Below are 24,372 nucleotides of genomic sequence, written 5' to 3'. Positions count from 1 at the left end.
AACCACCGGGCTACCTACGATGGAAATCTCTCTCTAGAGGGGCTACGATCAGCAAGAAAAAGAAGGTAAGACTGCTGAACAAGTTTCCTAAACAGTCTACCTGTAGCAAATAGCAGAAAAACATGGCTATTTTTTTCAATCCAAATGTCAGTGCGTTCAGGATCAGAAAGGAAAGAAGGAGACGGCAGAATATCACAGTTAGGGTCTTCAAGGATCACCCTGAAGTTACCAGACCTCCTCAGGCTATCTTCCTGTCAGATTCTGTCAATGTCTCTGAGTCAGCCAGTACTTCCAGAGTACCCTGGTACAGCCCCTAGTGATGGCAGAGAATACAGATGGATACTTTCCATCTGAACAGTGCTGGTGAAATTCTAGCCCTGCCCTCTGCTCTGCCCATTTGACATGTATATAGATGTTTACTAGGTCACTCAAACTTATTTCATTCAAAACAAAACTCGTGATTTTCTCCTCTTTAACCTAGCCCCTCCTCTGAAGACTGATGAGTCTTGCCCATCTCCTTAAATGGCATTACCCTGCCGGTGGTTCAAGCCAAACAGCAGTGTCTCCTTTCATTCCTCCCACATCTTCACTTCCTACCACCTTCTAGAGCAGGTCCTAATTGTTCCAGCTTCAAAAGATTTCTTGAATTTATCATTTCACTCCACTTCCAGTCTAGTTTAAGCCTAGATTACTACAACAGCCTCGAGTTAAGTTTCCTTTCATTTCCTCTGTCCATTTTAAAGAAAGCAATGGTGTACTCTAGATAAAGCATCAACAAATCATGGCAATAGTCTGTTTTCAATTCTTCAACAAGTTTCCTATTTACTTCTCACCCTCTACAAGGTCAACACAATCTGATCATAACAGACAGAAGACTAGCCCTCCTGTCACAACTATGTTAAAATTAGACAAAAATGCATAAAGTAACTGTTTTCAGACACTGGAAAACAAGCAGCACAGGACTATGATCCTTGAGAGAAGAGAAACTAACAAGGTTATGGTCCGGCCTTGCTATCCAATGTGTGACGCAGGGAGAGGAAGACCCAACGGAAAACAGCAGAAGCTCCGCAGAGCTCAGAGGACAGGTCGGTCCCCGCCGAGCTCAGAGGACAGGTCGGTCCCCGCAGAGCTCAGAGGGCAGGTGGGTCCCCGCAGAGCTCAGAGGGCAGGTGGGTCCCCGCAGAGCTCAGAGGGCAGGTCGGTCCCCGCAGAGCTCAGAGGGCAGGTGGGTCCCCGCAGAGCTCAGAGGGCAGGCCGGTGGGTAAGAGTCCCAAGACAGCAGAAATGTGCAGAGCAGAATGACACAGAGGAAGAAGCTAGCCAGAAAAGCAGCAGTGTCTGATCTGACAGGGGTCCCCTGGAGTCTCTGACCAAATACTAAGCCTGCATGTACAGGGAAAGGCTCCACAGTGTCAAAGAACAACTACTGGGGACAGAACAACTACCAGAGAGCTATGAGTTGAGCAACTACCTGAACTCACATGGGGCTGGGAAGAATTCAAGCTCCAAAGAGCCAGAGTGGAGAGAACATCAGAGGCATTGAGCAGAGACACCAGAAAGGCCACATCTTAGGAGTAGAGACAGTCTAGCCCTGGAGGGGAGGCTACCTAGACTAGAGCCAACAGAGTGTAAAAGCAAGTATCATTAAGGATCGAGTTAATCCACAATTAACCCCTGCAAGATAAAACACTTCATTAAGACAGTAAAATGCAGAACACATTAATCCAGGACAAAATCTGAACACATTAGTTCAGGCCATAATCACCTCTCACCTGCATTAAAACAACAAACTCATTAGTTACCCCCCCCACCCCCGGCCTCTAGTTTGTCCACACTGAATCTACTCCCTACACTGTAAACAGGTGATAAATTGGGCACACAGATATCTAATAATATGTTTAATAAATGACTGCAAACTTTAAAATGTAACAAAAATAAAATGAATCCTGCTAATTGTAAATAATCATCACCTCTTAATAAAGTCCTCTAACCTACACTTCACACTTTTCACTTAATATTTCTGTATCTACTTGAAATACTAAAACTGCATTTCTTTCAAATATCTCACAATTCAGACCCTGAACTAATTTCATCTGACGCCTTTCCCATCACCTACTTCCAAATTAGGGAAATTTCCAAATGCTTTACAGTGAAACTATTACAATTTCATTTTAAACTCTAGCAAGCATATCAGCAATATATAAGGAAAGAAATCCATTTGAATAAAAAAAAAATCCTTCTCTGCTAAGGAACTAGGGTGCACTTTAAACCATTCGCAGGCATAAAGCTTTCCTGTTAAGATCTTGTAAAACCTATCACTCGTAACAGATTTCCATTCAAAGGCCTGCGCATTAAAGCTCATTATGAACACATCCTGCAGTCAGTGGGCTGACCAACTCCCCTTTCCCAGAGAGCACCTCAAGCCTCTGACTCCTGCACTGTTAATAAAGGGAGAGGACTCTGGGAATAAAAAAGAATGTACCATTCAGACAAATGTAAGAAGTCGAATGTGCTAGTGCTTGCTTTATTTCCCTCTTTTTAGCCTGAAAATTTTCACTCCACAGAAATTAAAGTACAGGCAGAATTATCTGGATCTTGTTATACTGTCAACTGTGGTACACGGCAGAAAATGTGTTCAGTTCCTCTCACTGATTTACTAAAGAATAATGACTAGAGAAAGAAAACAAACAAGTTAGGAACAAGATGTATCCGTTGTTAGTAGTTTCTTTCTTTTTAAAAGTAAGTCAACATTTACTTACACAACTGAGAGGAAGGAGCATCTGTGACTGAAAAGTAGTACCTATGTCTGAAATTTCTTTCTTTCAAGTTTCAGGTTTTAGCCTCCAGCACACCCTTGGTTCAAGCGTAGACGTCCCTTCAGCAGATTTCAGTCCTCCACACAAGTTCTGGCTTTACTGTACTCCAGTCGGAGAAGTGAAGAAGGAACCCTCACTACTCTGCCTGCACCTCAACTCCACCGCTGTAAGACAGCACTGCACTTGGACCCTTTACCATCTCAAGTAATGGCATGCTTCTGAGAAAACATATCTTCCTGTCAAAATGGTAATGAGGTACAAATGACACAGCAAAAAAAAGATGAGGAAGGATAACCTGAATCAAGTTATGCGATGCAACTGTTCACACTTTCCAAAATCACTAGGAAAGGGCAAACTAACTAGGGACCCTTTTTCTTTTTTAATTCTTCCTCTTCTTTTGACCAAGGTTTCTCTTTTTTTCCTTCTAACCTCCTCTGCTTTTACCTTACAACTGCCAAAGATACAGACAGGCATTCCTCAGACATGTTAGAGCCAGAATTCCTAGCCTAGAATGTAGTGAAAGAGTAGGGCTTTTAAACCTCAAACACTGCTGCAAATCTTAACATGAGAGCAGTTGTACTAAACAAGGTTTGTTGACTGAAATATTATAGAGACAAAAATTAACATACGTGTAAATGTTTTAAAACAAATTAGTATTTTAATTTCTTTTTTTTTTTTTTGGCCGTGCCGTGCATCATGCGGATCTTAGTTCCCCGACTGGGAATCGAACCCGTGGCCCCTGCAGTGGAAGCGCAGGGTCCTAACGACTGGACCGCCAGGGAATTCCCAACAAATTAGTATTTTATTCATCACAATAGGCTCTACATTTCAAAAACACAGGAGCACATACAGAACTGAAATATTTATTCAGCCTATAGACAATGCTTGGTGTGCATATGGATAGCCGATCCAAAAATTCCATAGCCAATTCAGGTATGTTCTGCCAACAGACTGATAACCAAACTTTGGTGTATCACAGAATCACCTGTAAAGCCTGTTAGAACTCCATACGCCTGGCCCCAGGCACTAACCACGTCTTGACTGTAGTTCAGTATGTGTCCAATAGATGTCTTCACGCTTCTATCCATCAAAGGAAAGGCACTCCAGTAAACAATACAAAATCTAACAATAAGTCACGTGACAATGTAATATATATATATATATATCTCCACATCCTTGGTGCAAAAAATTCAGTGAACAATGAAGAAACGCACATGGAAGTATACTATAATATTACTGGCTCATCTACATATATGTATAGAACTGCACAAGGAAGAATTCACAGAAGAACTGAAATTTGAGCTAAGTCTTGAAGGCAAGTAGGAGAAGAAGGAGAACCAGCATATTCTAAACATGTGTTCCTGAAGCAATCACTTCTACTTGCTCTGAAATAATTTTAATCCATAGGACTGTGTTTCCTGTAAGATGATGCTACATTACTAATAGCAACTGGAATTGTGTATTGATACAAATGACAAGGCCTATATTTCTTTCCACATTATGTTCAGAAGTGGGACTTAACATTTGTAGAGCTTGTTACTTCAAAATTAGTCTTAAATTCTTTTTTTTTTCCTACTACTTGTTCAAATTCACCATATTTCTGGTTGTTCTCTGCCAGAATAACACTGTGGCTTTTCATAATCCTTAACTATTCACTATTTATTAACTCTAAAACTCAAAAATAAATGGGCAGAAGTTGAAATATTCAGAACAGAAGGAGTAAAAACATAATGTTCAAAGTTCATCACGATGCTGGTAGGGTTTTCCTGCTGTATGCTATTTGATTTGAGATGATTACACCTTCTCTAACAATGTTCTATGGCCTGGCTCCAGGTTACCTCATTAAAATATAAACTCTTTAAAGTAAACTTAAAGAAACTCAGGATGGTGCCTACAACACAGTAGTTGATAGAAAGTTTTCTAAAACAATACAGTCCAGTAATTTGAAGACTGTAACATACATAGCTGTAGATTAACCGTAAAAATACAGTATATGCTTCTGGGAGGATAAACTGGTCCCATCACTCTGGGAGACGAGACTGATATTCAGAGTTTTGAAAATGTACACACCCTGAGCAAATTCATTTCTGGAAATTTATGCTAAGGAAAAAAATTAATGTACAGGGATATATGGTTAGGGATCTTCAGTGCAGCACAGTTTTATAATAATGAAAAATTAACAGTAGTCTAAATTTTCAACAGTAAGAAATATAAATAAATGCAACAGAACATTATAAATTCAATTGAAATTACAAAACTCTACATGTACTGACAAAGAAAGAAAGATGATGGTCAAGACAAATTATTAAGAAAAGCGGGTAACATTACATCATGCATCGCTGCACTACCTAATACAGTAGCCACTACCTACACAGAGATACTTAAATTTAAATTTGATTAATTACATTTAATTTTTAATTCGTTATATTTAAATAAAATTTAAAATTCAGTTCCTCAGTCACACTAACCACATTTCAACTGCTCAACAGTCACATGTAGCCAGTGGCTGCCATATTGCAGAGAGCAGATATAGACGGTTTCCATCATCAGGAGAAGTTGCTGTTTTGCTGCTTTTAACTGCCTTCCTCACAGTTCATTTAAAAAGGGATTATTCAGACTGGCACTAAAATAGTTCTGAGATTTTTTTCCCCCCTATCCAAATGTGAAAATTATCTGAAGACTCTGACCTCATATAGGGAAGTAGAGCTGTCATTTTTTTTTAATTCAATGTAAGATGAATTCTTCACTTAAGCTTTCTTAAAATGAAGCATTACACAGAAAAGTGAAAAGTTATCAGTAGTCACAGTGGTCAGCTGAAGTCTGAGTTTCCTCTCTAAAAACAAATGACAGCATACCTCTGTATCATTCCCTCTAGCTGTGCCTCCAGGGCAGCAAATATATATATTTTTAATTTTATTTATTTATTTTTGGCTGCATTGGGTCTTCGTTGCTACATGCAGGCTTTCTCTAGTTGCGGCAAGCGGGGACTACTACTCTTCATTGCGGCGCACGGGCCTCTCATTGTGGTAGCCTCTCTTGTTGCGGAGCACGGGCTCCAGGCACATGGGCTCAGTAGCTGTGGCTCGAGGGCTCTAGAGCACAGGCTCAGCAGTTGTGGCACACAGGCTTAGTTGCTCCGCGGCATGTGGGATCTTCCCGGACCAGGCCTTGAACCCGTGTCCCCTGCATTGGCAGGCGGATTCTTAACCACTATGCCACCAGGGAAGCCCAGCAAATAATTTCTATCACGTATCTTTCACAGCAAGACAACAGTTTCCATGGAAACCACAGGGCAAACATCCATTACTGCTGCCTAGGACTTTATAAGCACACCGAAAATGAGGGAATCGCTTACTTTCAATTATTAATATTTTAAAATTGAGCAGTAGTTAGCTACTCTAATTCTGGTTTTGTTGTGTGTGTCTCTATGAACAAATCAAGAGATGAGTAACAAATCAAGAAAATTCTGTGCCCCTCTAGCAACAAAATGAGTCTACAGAAATCAGGAGGGGGAAAAAAAAACCCGAGAAAGGTATTAAGCCAGTATACATGCCAGCCAATGTCATCTCATGCAAGACAGCAAATCAGAACAGAAATCAGTGCAGAATTTAGGTAAGAAAGAAGAAATTCCCTTGCACTAGCTCAGGAGAGCATATAAATTTATCTAGGTCAAAATGCTGACTAATCAGGAAAAAAAGACAGTCGTAACAACTGAGAAAGTGGCCACTCACCTCTCTCAACAGAGCGTTCTCTTTTTCCTTCTGCTCCAAAAGGCTTTCGAGGTGGTGGACGTGCATCTCTGCCTCTGCCAGTCTCCTTGTTCTCTCATGGTCCTCCTCAGTAGCCTTAGCAGAAAGCCCCTTGCTCTGCAACATCTCCAGAAGCTTCTTGATGGATTCGTCCCGAGCGTTCAGGGTTTGCTTCTGAGTCTCAATCCGCAGCTCCATCTCCTCCAGAGTCTTTCGAAGGAGGAACAGCTCCTTGGCCTGCCGCTCGTGCTCAGTGTGCAGCCTCTGAAAGTTCTCCTCTGTCAGCTCTGTCACACAAGGCTCACCAGTCCTACTGTTACTATCCTGTTGAAACAGCTGGTTCAGGTCCCTCTGGATCCGCAATTCATCCTGGAGAGCCTGGATTGTCATTTGCATGTGCTGGTATAAAGACAAAAAAGAAAACCCGAATGAGCTTTCCTCCTCAAGTAGCAGAAACAAAGCAGATTACGGGGAGTGAGAAAGCAGCTACCACAGCTCTCAGAACCCTGCATTTAGCAAATAAGGATTCACATTATTCTGTTTTACGCTGTCTTTAAAAATGATTGAGATAATCTGTAAAATGTCAGTAATTTAATTTGTGTTTATTACCAACAGGAAACAAGGTAAGTCTGGCAGCTCCTCACTTTGCTTGACTAAATAAAGACACTGTTCAAGATTAACAGAAGGTATTACATGGAACTGAAGGTGAGGAGAGGGGAAATCTATAGGAATACGGACACATCATAAAAAAAATTTCACCAAAAAACACAAAGGATGTCAAAATACAAAATGACTTTTAAGTGTTTTACAATTAAGCTAGCACACTGAATAATAAACATATGAGGGCATGCCAGAACGTGCTTAGCACTCCTTATGTGTGAATTCATTTAATCCTCACTATAACACATGTACTATTATTCGAGTTTTATTGATGATGACACCAGGCATGCAGAGACTTAAATAACTCACCCCAAGATCACACAGTAAGTAACAGAGCTGGCATTCGAATTAAAGCAATTCTCGCAGCCCACTGAAGCTAGTACCCAAAGGTAATAAGATAACTTGGAAGCTTTAAAAACAAAAAACAAGGGCTTCCCTGGTGGCGCAGCGGTTGAGAGTCCACCTGCCAATGCAGGGGACACAGGTCCGTGCCCCGGTCCGGGAAGATCCCACATGCCGCGGAGCGGCTGGGCCCGTGAGCCATGGCTGTTGAGCCTGCGCGTCCGGAGCCTGTGCTCCGCAACGGGAGAGGCCACAACAGTGAGAGGCCCGCGTACCGCAAAAAAAAACAAAAACAAAAAACAAAACACAAAAAACTGAGGCTGTGTGAGCTATTTACACAGAAGAAGATAACAATATAAGTGAGTGATTTGAATAATTAAATGAAAATGCTAGTGCAGATAAGCTAGTAAAATGTTTCAGAGGGTATATCTTTAGCCTGTACCCCTAACGAAGGTATATGAACCTTTAATCTGAATGGGTAAATTCTAGAACATTATACAAAGAACCTAAAAGGAAGTTACATCAAGAATCATGTTTTTAGGGCTTCCCTGGTGGCGCAGTGGTTGAGAGTCCACCTGCCGAGGCAGGGGACACGGGTTCGTGCCCCGGTCCGGGAAGATCCCACGTGCCGCGGAGCGGCTGCGCCCGTGAGCCATGGCCGCTGAGCCTGCGCGTCCGGAGCCTGTGCTCCGCAACGGGAGAGGCCACAACAGTGAGAGGCCCGCGTACCGCGAAAAAAAAAAAAAAAAAAAGAATCATGTTTTTAGAAATGAAGAAGAAACAATAGAAAATCACTCTTTGTATTCAAGGTATTCAAGGTCTGGCAGTGTGCCGCAGTGGAAGGAAACTAACCCACAATCAGAAGACATGGGTTGTAGTTCCAGCTCTCACACTAAAGAGCAACCTAATTTGGAACACACTGCCATCCTTCTGGGTTTCAGATTCCTCATATTTAAAATGAGGATATAAATACCTGCACCACCTTTTCACAGAGCTAATAATATCACTGAAATCTTTGTGGCATATATGTTAAAACATACATTGTTTAAAATTTTTGGCAAACTGCAAAACAGCAGTAAATATCTCAAGGAAACGATCTGGCAAGTGTACAAAGATGCTCACTGTTGTTTATACCAGTGACAAAATTAGAAACAACCTAAATGGATATTAATAGGTGATGAGTTAAGTAAATGAGAAATGTCCACCTAGTTTAATACTATGCATCAACTTTTTTAAATGTAGATTTATATTTACTGATAAAAACTACAGTTACAACATATTAAGTGTAAAAAAGCAGACATATAATAGCAAGTATAGGATGATCGCGATTCTAATTTTTTAAAAGTATATACATGTAGACCCAACACAGCCAAAAATAAAATAAATAAATAAATAAATAAATAAAGTATATATATGCAGAGAAAAGTCTAAAAGGATGCAAACAATTACCAGTGTCTGGGTATGGGTAGATTTTACATTTTTCTTCATACTTTTTTCTACTATCTAAATCCCCTACAGTAAGCAAGTAATCAATAAAAAGAGACATTTTTACCTTTAAAAATAAGAGAAAAGACTTCAGAGATGCCTGCTTGGCTGTGTTCAATTTGCTACCACTTTGGTTAAAAGGGAGGGAACAATAAATATTTACTATTTACTATAAATAAAAAATATCATAAGAAATAAAAATACTTCTGTAATGTTACACAAGAAATAATTAATTTGGGGGAACGGAGGAAGGCAAGAAGGGAGGAAGGGAGGAACGAACTGGAATCACTGAGGGACAACCTGTAAGAAAACTTTATTCTATTCCGCATAAAATTTTTTTTTAACTAAGGTGTAACTGACATTGAAAATTTTTTAATAATAGCTTTATTGAGACATAATTCACACATACCATAAAGTTCACCGCTTTAAAGTGTGTAAGTCAACAGTTTTCAGCATATTAAAAGTTATGCAAAAAAAAAAGATTGAAATAAACTCATGTGTAAATGTTCAAAAAAAAACAAGTTATGCATTGATCAGTACTATCTAATTCTAGAACACTGCCATCACCCCTTAAGAGAAATCCATATACATCTGCAGTCACTTCCCAGCCACTTCCCATCTTTCTCTCCTCCTAACCCTCCTCTTGAATTTGAACTAAATGTATGTACTACCCACTCAAAAATTAAATTTTAAAAAATGTCTAATGATATTTTTCAGCCTCAAAAAGGAAGGAAATGCTGACACACGCTGCAACATGGATGGACACTATGCCAAATGAAATAAGCCCATCACAAAAGACAAATATTACACGAGTCCACTTACATGAGGGTCCCTAGAGCAGTCTACCTCACAGAGACAGGAAGCACAAGAGTGGCTGCCAGGGGCTGGGGAGACGGGAGACAGGAAGTGACTGTTTGATGGGTGCAGAGATTCAGTTTTACAGGATGAAAGAGTTGTGGAGATGAATGGTGGTGATGGTTGCAAAACAATATGAATGTACCTTATGAACCTACACCTGAAAACTGGTTAAGATGGTAAATTTAACATGGTGAATGTAAGCTGTATTTTACAACAATTTTAAACACTGGGGAAAAATATGCCTGCCATAGAATTCCAATGTGTTGATATTAAATAATTTACTTATAACTATTGATAAATATTTAGTTTGGTTCTCATTTTCCACTATTGTAACGGGCACCTTCACATGTATATTTCTGCACATCTATCCAAATTTTTCCTGGAGATAAATTCTGAAAGGTGGAATTCCTGGATCAGAGGGTATGAAGTTATGATTTTAATACACACAACAAATTATCTCTAAAAGGGTCTGTACAGATTTAAACTTCCACCAAACGATGTCTGAGCACTTTCCTATACCTTTGACAACTGGGTATTTTCTTTCTTCTCTTTCTTTTTTGGGCTTTTCTTTGATTACAAGTAAGACTGAATATCTATTCACATATCTACAGGCGCTTTGTATTCCTTCCTTTGTGACTTATCTGTTCTTGTTCTTTGCTCATTTTGTTTTGGGGACATTTAAACTTTCTCCTAATCCACTTTAGTATTTTTGTATATTTGGAAAACAACCTTTTGCCTGCTGTGCATGTTACAAATATATTTCCAAATCTGTCATTTTTCTTTTAACATAGTTTATGGCAACTTAAATAGAGAATTTTTTTAGTGCAAAGATAAGAACCTCTTCTTTCATAGTTTCTGGTTTTGGTATTATGCTTAGCAAGTAGTGAACTTTCAATTATGGCAGTCTTCAAACTCTCGAAAAGCATTGGCTTTTTCTTACGAAAAATAAATTTACAATAAAATTATCAGGTATTTGAATTCATGAATATGATTCTTTAAATAAATTTAACTACCCACATCATGCTGCAAAGATTCTCAACAGTTGTTGGAGTTCAAAATCCTTAATAAAAAGATGTGTCAAAATGCTAATTCTCTGAAGCCTGTAATCAACCCCCAGTTTCATTCTTTACCTTTGGAAGTCAAAAAATCCAAATAAATCCTGAGCAAGTTTATCCCACAGGGAAATATCAGAAGTTAAATTGAACAGTGAAACTGATTTCTAGGTACAACCGTCCCTCCTTTTCTGGACGCTCATCACCAAATTCATTCAAATCAAGACAAACAGATGTTGACAACAGCTAACAGTCTCACATACACTTTAGCACTTGTGATTATACTAGTATGGCAAGCACTGTTTTGGTGAAGAAAGAAAATACAACGACTAATGTGCCCTGCTTCTCCAGCTCTGCTTGCACTCATTTTACTAGAATATAGAATTAAAATGATGTTCTGACTGGTAGCCGAGAAGGCCACACAGCAATTTTCTCCACTGAAATGGGAATCAGCACCCCTTCTTTAGGCTACATTCAAGCTAGATTCACTTTATAAAAATTCCTCCCAACTCCCTTGGGAGAAGAAAGAAGCAGCAGGCAATAAGCCAGCCTGCTCTTTCTCTAGCACATTCATACTGAAGACAAAGTGAGCATATCTGCACGTATCACAGACATTTACCATGATGGACCAAAAACAGAAATGCTGAATTTAGTAGGACGACGATCTCAGTTGTCAGATATTAGGAAAATTTCTATTTGGGAATTCTGCTCATGACACTCTCCAAAATGATCTCACACTTCTCACATTCCAAATTGTACACCAACACTCACTAGTCTACTTCTGCTCACTCTAACACTCAGCTTGAGCTGGAAGACTGGAAAAATAACAGCTTAAAATTTAGTTCAAGGATTGTGCTAAAATTACACCAAGCTGTATCTCAATGAAATGGTAGGATGTTGTGAACAACAGTAATGAAAATTCTTAAATCTCTGATAGGGTTTATGATCTTTTTTTTAGAAAAATACATCTCAAAAACAACAAAAGATCACAACAATGCTTCATATATTTTAGACAAATATCAGAAGCTCTTCTGAGGCAAAACTTCCATTAGTTTCTCTGAACAAGAGAACGCTTTGATCCAGTTTATCCTGATTTCTAAAATGACAGAACCATGGAGTCTAGAGCTATTTTTAGTTACAGAAAAAGAATATTATGGATACATGAAAATGGTCATCGTCACAAACATTATACTGCATCCCAGAGAGTTCAATGCACTATTTGTCAAGATAACCATTAGAAAAAATACCAGTACTGCATCCTATTATGTTAAATTAAGACCGATTTTTTTTCTGAAACATGTAAATACATACATTGAGTAAACTTTATCAATGCAAAATGCAAAGGAGTTTATAATAATTCTTACTAACATCACCCAAGTCGATCATCAGGCTCTGTGATGTTCTGATCTGTGCTGTACCGTATGTGTCCCTAAGAAGAACACTTACCAGCCCAGTCTGCAATTTATTTCTTTGTATCTGTCTTCAAGAAAAACTTTCTAGAATTTGGGACTTTCATCTTTTTACTCAGGGGCGCGGCACAGTGTTTGGTATAATAAGTGCTCAATAAATTTTTGATGAAAGATTGACAAAAACAAATTTTCACACATTATTTTGAAAGTAAATGGCTACTAGATAGTAGATGCAAGTCAAGTCCCTGGAAAATTATATCTTTCCCCTATAACAGAGAGAATTACTCTCATTCTGTAACAATTAGTTCCTTACCAGCTAACACACAAAAAATTCTATGTCAAATACAAACTGGCCAAAATACTAAATGCAATCCTAATTTTTAAAAAAATGTTAATTATACACTCTGGATTTATTTGTGTTTGATCTGAATGAAGAGAAGCATTTTCAAATAATTAACTGTCAACAAGTATCTTGTATACTTTTAATACTATACAACATACACAAAAAGTGTAGGATGGAGTTCTTGTCCAAAAACAGAACTTACAAAGTGGTAAAACTTAATAGCTATATATACACACACACACACCAGCACTATACCTTATTATAAATTTTAAATTAAGAATATTCAAGAAGGAGAAATGGGACACATAAAAGCACTTATTATATATGCAACATACTCAAATGAAGTTTAGATTCTATAAGATCACTATGATCTGGATTCATGAATCTTTAATATGAAAAGAAAGTATTCTAATTTCTATCATTTTACAAGAAACTCAAAGTTTTTTAATGAGTCTGAATCTCCAAGACTGAGACAAAGGAAGAACCTCTAAGGTAATTCATTTCGTCTCATCATTCGTCTACTATTCTTTCCGTTGATTCTTTCAGTTGATGACAAGGATTTATTTTCTGTGCAGCAAAGCACACTGTAAACTCTCAAATATTAAAGCAAAACCAAGTTCTCAGACTGATCTAAACACAAGCAAGAGACATACTACAATGCAAGAAACAACCACACCAGAATTCAAATGGATATAGATTAAATTGTTTAAATGAATGCTACTTTGAGCTTATTCTCTTACTCCAGATTCCTAGCAGCTACTCTCTGCTACTGAATCCAGGAGAGAGAAAAGAACATCTGCCTTTATGCCAGCATAACGCAGAAGAGAAATTAAAGAATAAACGAAAAAATACTATCAAAATGGGGAAGTCCCAAGGTCATTAACACATTCTATTATTGTGTGCTCATCAAGACAACTCAAGTGACAATAAACTGATTTTAGTACAAGTTCTAGAAATCCCAAATAGCTTTCAGTTACCTAAACTCCCATATACCATTTCCTTACCCCTGAGCCTCTACTTAAAGAGTATCCTCCACCCGTTCCCTCACTTTCACTCCCAGCTAAATCCTACCTGTCCTTTCAACCTTAGAATCAGGCATTATCTCCTCTAGAAAGCCTGTCTGACTCTCAAACTGAACAAAAGGCAAAAATAGAGAGGAAGGAATGGGTGGAGGAAGAAAAGTACAGAAAGAAGAAAAGATAATATCCCAAACCAGATATTACAATAGTAAAAATATCATACTAAGCAATGTCAGGGTTGAAGATGTCATTCCATTAAAAAATAACATCAAAATAAAAAAATTTTTTAACCTTAAAAGTAAAATCAACCAGCAGAGGGATCCTATAGTAACCATTTCCACAGTGTTTAACTTGAGAATGCTCAGTACTAACAAAGCAATGGCAGAATTAAATACAAGGGACCATAAAGGTACTGTTCAGTCTAGCAGCATTTTAAGTATCAAGCTCACTTCTTCATGCTCTACAACCCAAAAGTTTCAAGCACCTGCAACAGACGTCAATGAAGTTAACAAAATTCCCAGATTTAGTCCCTGAAATACTAGTATATAAATCAAGAAGAAATAAGGGTAAAGAAAGAAGAGTTAAGCGATACCAATCAGCTGTGAACATGTTAAGAGCTAACCCTGGCAATGCTACAACTGGGAGTGGATTCAGCTGGATAAACACACACCGGAGGCAGCAGCTTGGCTGTTGGGGGGTGGGGGGGTGGGGGGTGTCCCTGCTGACATTCAGCTGCAGCGCATGGCATAAAGCTAACAGGGGCTAATGTCTGTGTCTCACAGAGCTATGTCAATACTGAAGTCACTGTGTGCCCAAAGCTTTCCAGAAGCTATAGAATTCCATTCTCCTTTTTTCCCCCTCCTTTTCCTCCAGAGAAAGAGAAGAGGCAAGGAAGACTGATATTGAGGGAGAGTACAAAGAGATCATGACCTTACAGTCTTACAGAAAAGCACTCGTGTACACTGCCATTGTTTAAGATGCTTTCACAAACACTATCACTAAACTGTGTTAAATTGAAATGAAGCCCACCAAAATTATTTACATAAATAATTCTGTCTTGGGGAGAAAATAGCATAGAACATATACAAAGAACATCAGCTAACCAGAATAAATTTACCAACCAAATTACTCACATTTCTTTTCAAGACTTACATCTTTAATAATGGGCTTTCTTGTAAAAATTAAATCTACACTAGGCAACTGATAAACTACAATAGTCCACTGTTATATTTTGTTCTAGAGATACTAAGACCAAGTGCAGTAAGACAAGAGAAGGAAATCAAAGGTATAAGAATTAGAAAGCAAGAAACAGTCATTATACAGGATGAAAACTCAGAAGAAATTACAGACAAAATATCTGTATCATTAAGAGTCCAGCAAGCGTCTTCCCTGGTGGTCCAGTGGTTAGGAATTCACCTTCTAATGCAGAGGATGCGGGTTCTGCATCCCACATGCCAAGGGGCAACTCAGCACGTGCCACAACTACAGAACCCACCAGAGCCCACACGCTCTGGAGCCCGCACACCGCAACAAAAGATCCTGCATGCCGCAAGGAATATCCCGTGTGCAGCAACTAAGACCTGACACAGCCAAAAATAAAATAAATAAATAAATATTTTTTAAAAAAGAGTTTAGCAAGCCTGGCGCATATAAGATCAACATATAAAATTTAACTGCATTTCTCTACAAGGAACAAATCTTTAAAAAGTGTAATTAAAAAGAGAGAGAAAGAGAATATTGATAAATAAAACCAAAGAAGCATATGGGGATGAAATAACAATAAAAAGTCAAACTATTATGGAGAAAATCATAATTGTTTCAAAAGCAAAACACCAAGGTATAAATATAATTTTTTTGTATACAATCCCTTAATTTTTCCATGGCAACCATCAAATAAGGCATATTTAAGACTCTTTTGCACATGCTTCTGTAAAAATGTTAAGTAGATAAATCTTTAAAAATTAACAAAATTTTTTTGAAAATCAATTTAGGTAGTAAACAGACAATACAAAAGATTGCTTCATGTTTTAGCAGCATGTTGAGAGGAAATAAAACCATATGGGATCTTCATGGGGTATTTAAAAGGAAAATACATTGGTTTTCTTGACTCTCACCAATTTTATCACATAAACTCCAGGAAATACATGTGTTACCATTATTTTCATTTATCTCCTATATCCATATTTACTCATCACGTTGTATTTTCAATTTGAATACTTAGGTCTATGACCACAAAATCTTTCACTTCACTTCAGCTGACTGCATACTTTTAGGGGGAAGTTAAACATGCACTTACCCTATGACCCAGCGATTCCACTTCTAGATATTTCCGCAAGAGAAATAAAAACATGGCCACAAACACATCTGTATAAAAATGTTTACAACCACTTTATTCATAAGAGCCAAAACTGGAAACAACCCCATCAACAGGAGAATGGATAAATTGATTATGTAATATCCATGCAATGAAAACTACTCAATATTAGGATGACTATGGATACATGCAACAACACGAATAAACTTAAAAAAAAATAGTACGCTGAGCAAAAGAAGCCAAACACAACAGAGTACAGACTATATGGTTCCATGTATAGGAGGTTCTAGAGCAGGCAAAACTAATCAGAAGTGAAAGGAATTAGAACACCATCTATGTGTTGGGGGCAGGGAAAATACTGATTGGGAAGGAGCTCAACGGGACCTTATGGGATGATGGAAATGTTCTATATCTTCATAAGACTGCATTATATGACTACTGGCATTTGTCAAAACTCATGGAACTATGATACTGAAGATCCATGTATTTTGCTGTATGTAAACTATACTCCAACAAAAAATAAATATATTAGGGCTCCCTTGGTGGCACAGTGGTTGAGGGTCCACCTGCTGATGCAGGGGACACGGGTTCGTGCCCCGGTCCGGGAGGATCCCACATGCCGCGGAGCGGCTGGGCCTGTGAGCCATGGCCGCTGAGCCTGTGCGTCCGGAGCCTGTGTTCTGCAATGGGAGAGGCCACAGCAGTGAGAGGCCCACGTACCGCGAAAAAAAAATAAAATAAAAAATAATTTAAAATAATTAATTAATTAATTAAAACAGAAAAAAGTAACAGATATAGGTCTGAAAAGGGAAAAGTAAATAAATATTCAAGAAAACTTCTTAACAAGTAGGAATGACTTCACTTAAAAGAAAGAAGGATAATTTAGTTGATTTTTAAGAACACTTCCAGTTCCAACATGTATTATGCTCTATCACCTAATTCAATTGTAACCCTGCATTCTTAAAAAGGTTAGAGAAGAAAGCAGAAGCTTGGGGCTACAGAGACTCATTCAAATATACAACAACGTATGGAAATCACCATCAACAATTTGCTTTATTTGCTTCAGATCTCTCTCTCTCCCCCACCCCTCACTGTTGCTTATTTAAAATTCACATAAGTGATGTCATCTGTTCTTGATTCTCTTTGCAAATTGCTTATGTTACTCAACATAACATGTCTGAGGATGTAAACTGGTATAGCCACTATGGGAAACAGTAATGGAGGTTCCTCAAAAAAATTAAAAATAGAACTGCCATTAGATCCAGCAATTCCACTTGAGTTTTTATCCAAAGAAAACAAAAATACTAACTCGAAAAGATATCCGCACCCCCATGTTCACTGCAGCATTATTTATAATACCCAAGATAAGTTAACAACCTAAGTGTCCATCAATGGATGAATGGATAAAGAAAATATGGTGTGTATATCTATACACATATGTGTGTATATTATTATTCAGCCAAAAAAAAAAAAATAAGATCTTACCATTTCAGGGTGGGGGGGAACCACAAGCTCACAGATAGAGAACAGATTGGTGGTTGCCAGAGGTGGGAGACAGGGAGTGGGTGAAATGGGTAAAGGGAGTCAAAAGGTACAAACTTCCAGTTATAAAAATAAATAAGTCCTGGGAATATAATGTACAGCATGGTGACTATAATTAATAACACTGTATTACATATTTGAAAGTTGCTAAAAGAGTAGATCTTAAAAGTTCTCATCCCAAGAAAAAAAAGTTCTTTGTAACTATGTGTGGTGATGGATGTTAACCAGACCCAGCGTGTTGATCATTTTGTACTGTATCCCAACAGCAAGATATTGAAACTAATATAATGTTATATGTCAACAATACTTCAACTTTTTAAAAACGTGTTTGAGGTTTATCCACGCTGATATACATAACTCTAGTTCATTCACTTTTACGAACTGTATAATACAGGTTTCACAATTCCTTATCCAAAATTCTAAAATCCAAAGAGCTTTAAAAAGACTAAATTTTTCTCCAAGCTTAATGGAAAAACCTGACTCTACTGCTATGAGGCTATTTACCATTTATTTATCCAATTTAATATGAATATTCCTAAGTTTTGCTACAGATTTAATATGTTTGATTACGGGGTATTGTCCAGATCCCAATGGGAGTATTACACAATATGCAGTTTATATACTGGATTACCTTTCAAAATCTGAAAAAAATCTAAATTCCAACATACATGTGCCCTAAATATTTTGGAGGAAAGGACTGTGTACTCATACTCCATTTTGTGAATAAATATCAACTTATCCACTCACCTACTGAGGAACAGTTAGATGTTTTTCCACTTTTTTCACTGTTACAACAAGCACATGTACATCTACCTGTCTCCTTGTGCACATGTGCAAAAGTTTCTCTCAAGGAGACACACAGAAATGAAACTGCCAGGTAGTAGAGCATGTCTTCAACCTTACTGGTCATTTAAACGTACCTTTTTCAATTTACTATAAACAAGATGCATAACACAGATGAAAAAAGGGAGCAGATATCCAGCCTATAACTTTCATATCTACAGAACCACTAATCATATAACACTTTCCATTAATCATAAAACCACTTTCCTAGAAGGAAATTTTTGGTGGAAATGGATTGGGTTGCTACTTAAAAAAAAAAAAAAGCTAAATGATTGTGCATTCAATTCCATCCATAAGGAATAAAGACAGAGTGTTTTCAAAGAAAGCGGTTACTTATGAAGCTACTTTAATTAGCAGAGCCCTAGTATCGCTGTAAGGCATGAGAATTTTTTTTAAAAAGAAAAAATTCTACCCATAGGATCTTTTCTCTCTGAAAGAAGGAATTAGAGAAGAAACAGAAAAGATTGGAAAGAATCCTAATTTCTCTCTGCTCACCCTACTTCCTAAAATGGCATCTTTCCCTGAGAATCCCCACAAAATAAAACTACTTTAATCTCAGTACCAAAATTTTGATGTCAAAGATTCCTACAAAAATGATCTTAGAGATAAGGACACTGAAAATCTGAAAACAATAATCAACAGTTTCAAGAATTTCCTTTCTATCCCTTTCATATTTATTATATTTATTGGAAAAATAAATAAGCAGACTTCTTTTTTCTATCAGGTATTTGAGAAAGAAAAAAGTAATACAGGGATACCTGATTCATTACTAATGTTTAAAATATTTTTAAACTAAATTTATGAATTGGGATAGATGCTTATATAATTCTTTTTTTCTGACAGCTTTTAAGAACACATTCTTTGATCCCCATATTATAAGGAAAATTGGCTTTTTAAATAAAGCTACTTGCTTAACCCAAGGTACCTAAACAAAAACAAGAAAACTTAAATGAGAAGTTCACAAAGGAACTTTTGATGACGTTAGTGAACCTAAAATATTTCATATTTCTAATACAGACTTAAGCAAAAGAAAATATGAATCCCAATGTATAGACAAGTGCCACAAAAACACAAAACCTACAGGAACACAAGAACAGCACTTTATCCTAGGTGGAAAAACGAACCCCTAGCCTATTTCAATACCAGAAGAATGATAAGATTCTGAGAGGGCTCTGGCTACCTTGGGAGTTCTCTCCATCAAGAACAAGAACTAGTAATTAACATGAAAGAGTTCATTTCAGACAATTCTGCCCACAAAGGAGGCAGTGCTGTTGAAAAATAAACTTAACCAAACATTGGAGAACAGAAAAAATATACTGAAGTATAATCCCTCACTGACAGAAGAAAGATCTTTAGTAAGTAGCAGGCATTATGCTCCCTGACAGAGATACAATGGCAGGTGGGTATAATAAACATGGTCTGTCTCCACATAAAGGTAGATAAGACAGATAACGGTGGATAAGAGAGTCATTAATCCCAACAGCAACAAAAATACACAATTATAACTGCAAACAGGGATAAAAGCTATAAATCCAAGGTAGTAAAAGATGAGAAGATTTGAGGGCTGGGTGAGATCTGAAGAATGAGTTAACATCCATTAACTATTTAAAGACACAACACTTCTACTGTGAGAAGACTACTTAGGTGAAGACCCTCAGGAAGGAGGGGGCACAGCACATTTGAGGGATTAAGGAGACTGAGCACCAAGGAAGTGTGACAAGAGTTTTGATGGACTTTAAGGGCAACAGGAAGCCCTGGAAAAGTTTTGAGCAGAGTATGATCATCTCTACCATCATCACTAATAGTGATGCCAGGCACATACTACCACATTTAATTCTTAGGAAAAGTACATGAGGTAAGAATTATATAACCATTTTACAGATGAGGAAACTAAGGTTTGGAAAGACTTAGCAGCCTGCCAAGCTCACATAACTAGTGAGTGGTGGAGCCAGGAATCAAACATCACATGGGTACTTTCAAAAGCTCAGACGGGGCTTCCCTGGTGGCGCAGTTGAGTCCGCCTGCCAATGCAGGGGACACAGGTTCATGCCCTGGTCCGGGAAGATCCCACATGCCGTGGAGCAGCTGGGCCCGTGAGCCATGGCCGCTGAGCCTGCGCGTCCGGAGCCTGTGCTCCGCAACGGGAGAGGCCACAACAGTGAAAGGCCTGCGTACCGCAAAAAAAAAAAAAAAAAACTCAGACTGGCTGCAATGAGGCTGCACATCAGGGGGAAAGAGAAAGACTGGGGGAAACTGGGAGACCACTGCAATAATGTCAGCCAACAGCAACATGACCAAACTATGACAGTGGCTGTGGGGTGGGAAAACGGATGGCTTAGAGAAATACTTCAGAGAAAAAAGATCACCAGGATTTGACTGGCAGGGTGGGAAATGAGGGAGTGAAGCAATCAAGGAAAATTCTGAAGTTTCTGACTTAAACACCATGGACAAGTTGGTGGCACCATAAACAAAAATGGGAAAAAATAAGGAAGGACCAGAATTGAGGGGAAATCTTGAGCTGAATGTAATGTGCTTTTGAGATGCTGAGAACAGGTCTGAGGGAGCAACTGGGCATGTGGGTCTGGAGCTTAGAGGAATGATATGAGCTAAAGATGTAAGTGTGGAAGCTCTCATACACAGATGTTAACTGAGGCCAAGGTAGTGAATGAGCCTCCCTAGAAAAAGAAAACACAGCAAGAGGAGGTAGTCATAGGACTGATTCAACATTAGAATGGCAGGCAGAGGGTAAGAGGCAGGCAAAGGAGAAAAGGGGAGCAGTCAGAGAAGTGGGTAGAAATCAGGAAAACAGTGTCACAGAAACTGAAAGAAGTTGATAAGGACCCTTTCTCTAAAGGGAGAACACAGACCAAGAAAGATCTGGCTCTGGGTTCAATTCCTGGTTCCATCAGGATGACTTCAGTGAAGTTAATTAAATACCCTGAGCCTTAATTTACTAATCTATACTATGAACATTATGAACTTTAATCTGCAGGGTTATTATAATAATTAGCAGTAAGACAGAACACCTATCACACTGTAAATGATCAATAAATAGCAGTTACTGTTGTTGCTGCTGTTTGTAAAATCAAAAGGTTTGGTTAGTGGCTTATTGAACCCAGCCCTGGGAAGCCGTAGGGGTTCTAAAGAACATCTTCAGGGAATGCCTGGCAGGGCCACACTGGGGCATCTGCGCTCCCCAGTCCTGCCTCAATCAGAACAGCTTTGCCTTCTTTTTCATTTTACTTCTTAGAATAAGTTTTAGGGACTTGCCTGGTGGCACAGTGGCTGGGAATCCACCTGCCAATGCAGGGGACACAGGTTCGAGCCCTGGTCCAGGAGATCCCACATGCCGCAGAGCAACTAAGCCTGTGCGCCACAACTACTGAGCCTGCGCTCTAGAGCCCACGCGCCTAGAGCCCGTGCTCCACAACAAGAGAGGCCACCGCAATGAGAAGCCTGCGCCCCACACCGCTCGCCGCAACTAGAGAAAGCCTGTGCACAGCAACGAAGACCCAACACAGCCAAAAATAAATTAATTAATTTTAAAAAAATAAGTTTTATTTTCATATCTGCATAATATTCATTTGAAAAAAGGGGTATGCAGCTTAAAATGTTTTTCAAAAAGCAATGACTGGATCATCTCAACAGTCCAATTCATTTGGATTACAGCTTGTAATTCTTTTTTTTTCTTTTTTTGAATTTTTGAAGTTTATTTATTTTTTTACACAGCAGGTTCTTATTAGTTATCTATTTTATACATATTAGCGTATATATGTCAATCCATCTCCCAATTCATCACAGCACCATCACCTGCCCCCCGCCACTTTCCCCCCTTGGTGCCCATACGCTTGTTCTCTACATCTGTGTCTCTATTTCTGCCCTGCAAACCAGTTCATCTGTACCATTTACAGCTCGTAATTCTTCACCAAAGTAAAACATGTGAGAAATAAGGACAAAACAACACACTTGATAACATGAACCTTATTATTTAATTAGAATAATGGTTATAAATCAATTAGCTCTGTTTATCTACTGAAAATTGTACTAAGGTCAGTGCCATTGCTGCCACTGAAGCACCACAGCCCTATAATCAGCAATTTTTTGTTTGTTTGCTTAAGATTATAACCCCATGAACAGTGAAGAAAAGAGTTAATAAGCAGCATTAAAATCACAAAGGGCTTTCTTTTTTCATGAAGAATAAAGTTGGTTAGTGTGCTCAAATTACTTGTTTTCTTTTTGAAAGCCCTGCATGAAGAAAACCAATTAGTAAAGAATCAAAATACCTCACCAGCCTTTTCTCATTGAAATCAGTACCTCTAAAAACTTTCTTTTAATATCTTTTTCTTTTCTTTTCTTTTTTAATTAATTTATTTATTTATTTATTTAGGCTGTGTTGGGTCTTCGTTGCTGTGCATGGGCTTCTCATTGCAGTGGCCTCTCTTATTGCAGAGCATGGGCTCTAGGTGCGCGGGCTTCAGTAGTTGTGGTGCACGGGCCCAGTTGCTCCGCGGCATGTTGGATCTTCCCCAACCAGGGCTTGAACCCGTATCTCCTGCGTTGGCAGGTGGACTCTCAACCACTGCGCCACCAGGGAAGCCATAATATCCTTTTCTTATGCTATTGATTGTTTGTAACTAATCACTTTCCACGTCATCATTGTGTGTGGTCCTCTTGTGATAATCATCCCACACTCTCCAGTTTAGCCTATTGAGCAATCACCACTCTGGTGCACCTGAAAATTCTCAGGGACACTAGCTTGAATCTCTGTGGCACAGATGTCCTAATACTTCATTTTAAAATGGTACAAAGGTTTTACAGAGCCTTGCTGATCTTTTGTCCCAGACACTGGCTGTCTTTTTCATCTAGGACATAATCAAAAATGTACTGTATTAAAAAAAAAATGTACTGTGTAAGTTTTGCAACTACAACTTTAGAATTTATACTCTTAAATAGTAAGTCAGTTCTCTTAAATGACAGGATTTGCTCCTATTTAATTGCTGGAAATTTAAAGCAATTAAATAGGAGCTGACGGTAGATCAATAGTTGTCTTCATTTTAACAGCTCACCCAATAATGAGGAACATGAGAACTGCATCTGGAAGATGTGGTGTGAAAGGAAATGACTTCTGAAAGGCTGACTGATTTATTTGTGCTGATACTGGCACAGACTCTGCCCTACTTTAGGCAGGACGGTTAGGGAAGGTCTCTCTGAAGAAGTACCATTTAAGCTGACACCTGAGGCAGCCAGCGTATAAGGAGAGTGGGGTAAGAATGTCTGGCAGCACCTAAGAAGAAAGAGTTAAGAATGGCAAATACGTATATATGTATGTGTGTGTGTGTATATATATATTTGAAGGAAATTTTTTTCAATGCCCAATCGGGCATTAATACAAATTGCAAGCCTGTTATAATCAAATCAATGTAGTCCTGGAAAAAGAATATCAACAAAGAGATCAATGGAACAAATCTCACAATAATTACACACTTAAGAAAGAAAAAGGAGGGCTTCCCTGGCGGCGCAGTGGTTGGGAGTCCGCCTGCCGATGCAGGGGACACGGGTTCGTGCCCCAGTCCGGGAAGATCCCACATGACGCGGAGCGGCTGAGCCTGTGCGGCCAGAGTCTGTGTGGCCGGAGCCTGTGCTCCACAACGGGAGAGGCCACAGCAGTGAGAGGCCCGTGTAGCCACAGCAGTGAGAGGCCCGTGTACCGCAAAAAAAAAAAAAAAAAAAGAAAAAGAAAAAGAAAGAAAAAAGAAATGCCACAAACCAAAAGAAAAGAGACTAATCACAGTATTTAGAAAGCTTTTCAGTTATTAGGAAAACATCAAAATAAATATGTTATCCCCACACAAAATTAAAAATAAGTTCCAGGAAGATTAAAGAACTAGGTATAAAATGCTAATTAATTAGAAAATAAAAAGAAAAAAAATAAACATATTT

At 38.5% G+C, this 24,372-nt stretch overlaps 1 protein-coding gene across 4 annotated transcripts in view; it reads right to left on the bottom strand.

The window, feature by feature from the left end:
- Nucleotides 1–24,372, bottom strand: part of ERC1 (ELKS/RAB6-interacting/CAST family member 1) — a 393,512-nt gene that overhangs the window by 300,853 nt on the left and 68,287 nt on the right. For all 4 annotated transcript variants that reach the window (XM_007469475.1, XM_007469478.1, XM_007469476.1 and 1 more), the window contains one exon: nt 6,548–6,964. In XM_007469475.1, coding sequence (XP_007469537.1) covers nt 6,548–6,964 — 417 coding nt within the window. The remainder of the gene's footprint in view (nt 1–6,547; nt 6,965–24,372) is intronic.

Source organism: Lipotes vexillifer, unplaced genomic scaffold (assembly GCF_000442215.2).
Source record: "Lipotes vexillifer unplaced genomic scaffold, Lipotes_vexillifer_v1.1 scaffold395, whole genome shotgun sequence".
Classification (NCBI taxonomy): Eukaryota; Metazoa; Chordata; class Mammalia; order Artiodactyla; family Lipotidae; genus Lipotes; species Lipotes vexillifer.
This window is presented reverse-complemented; position numbering and strand designations above follow the sequence as displayed.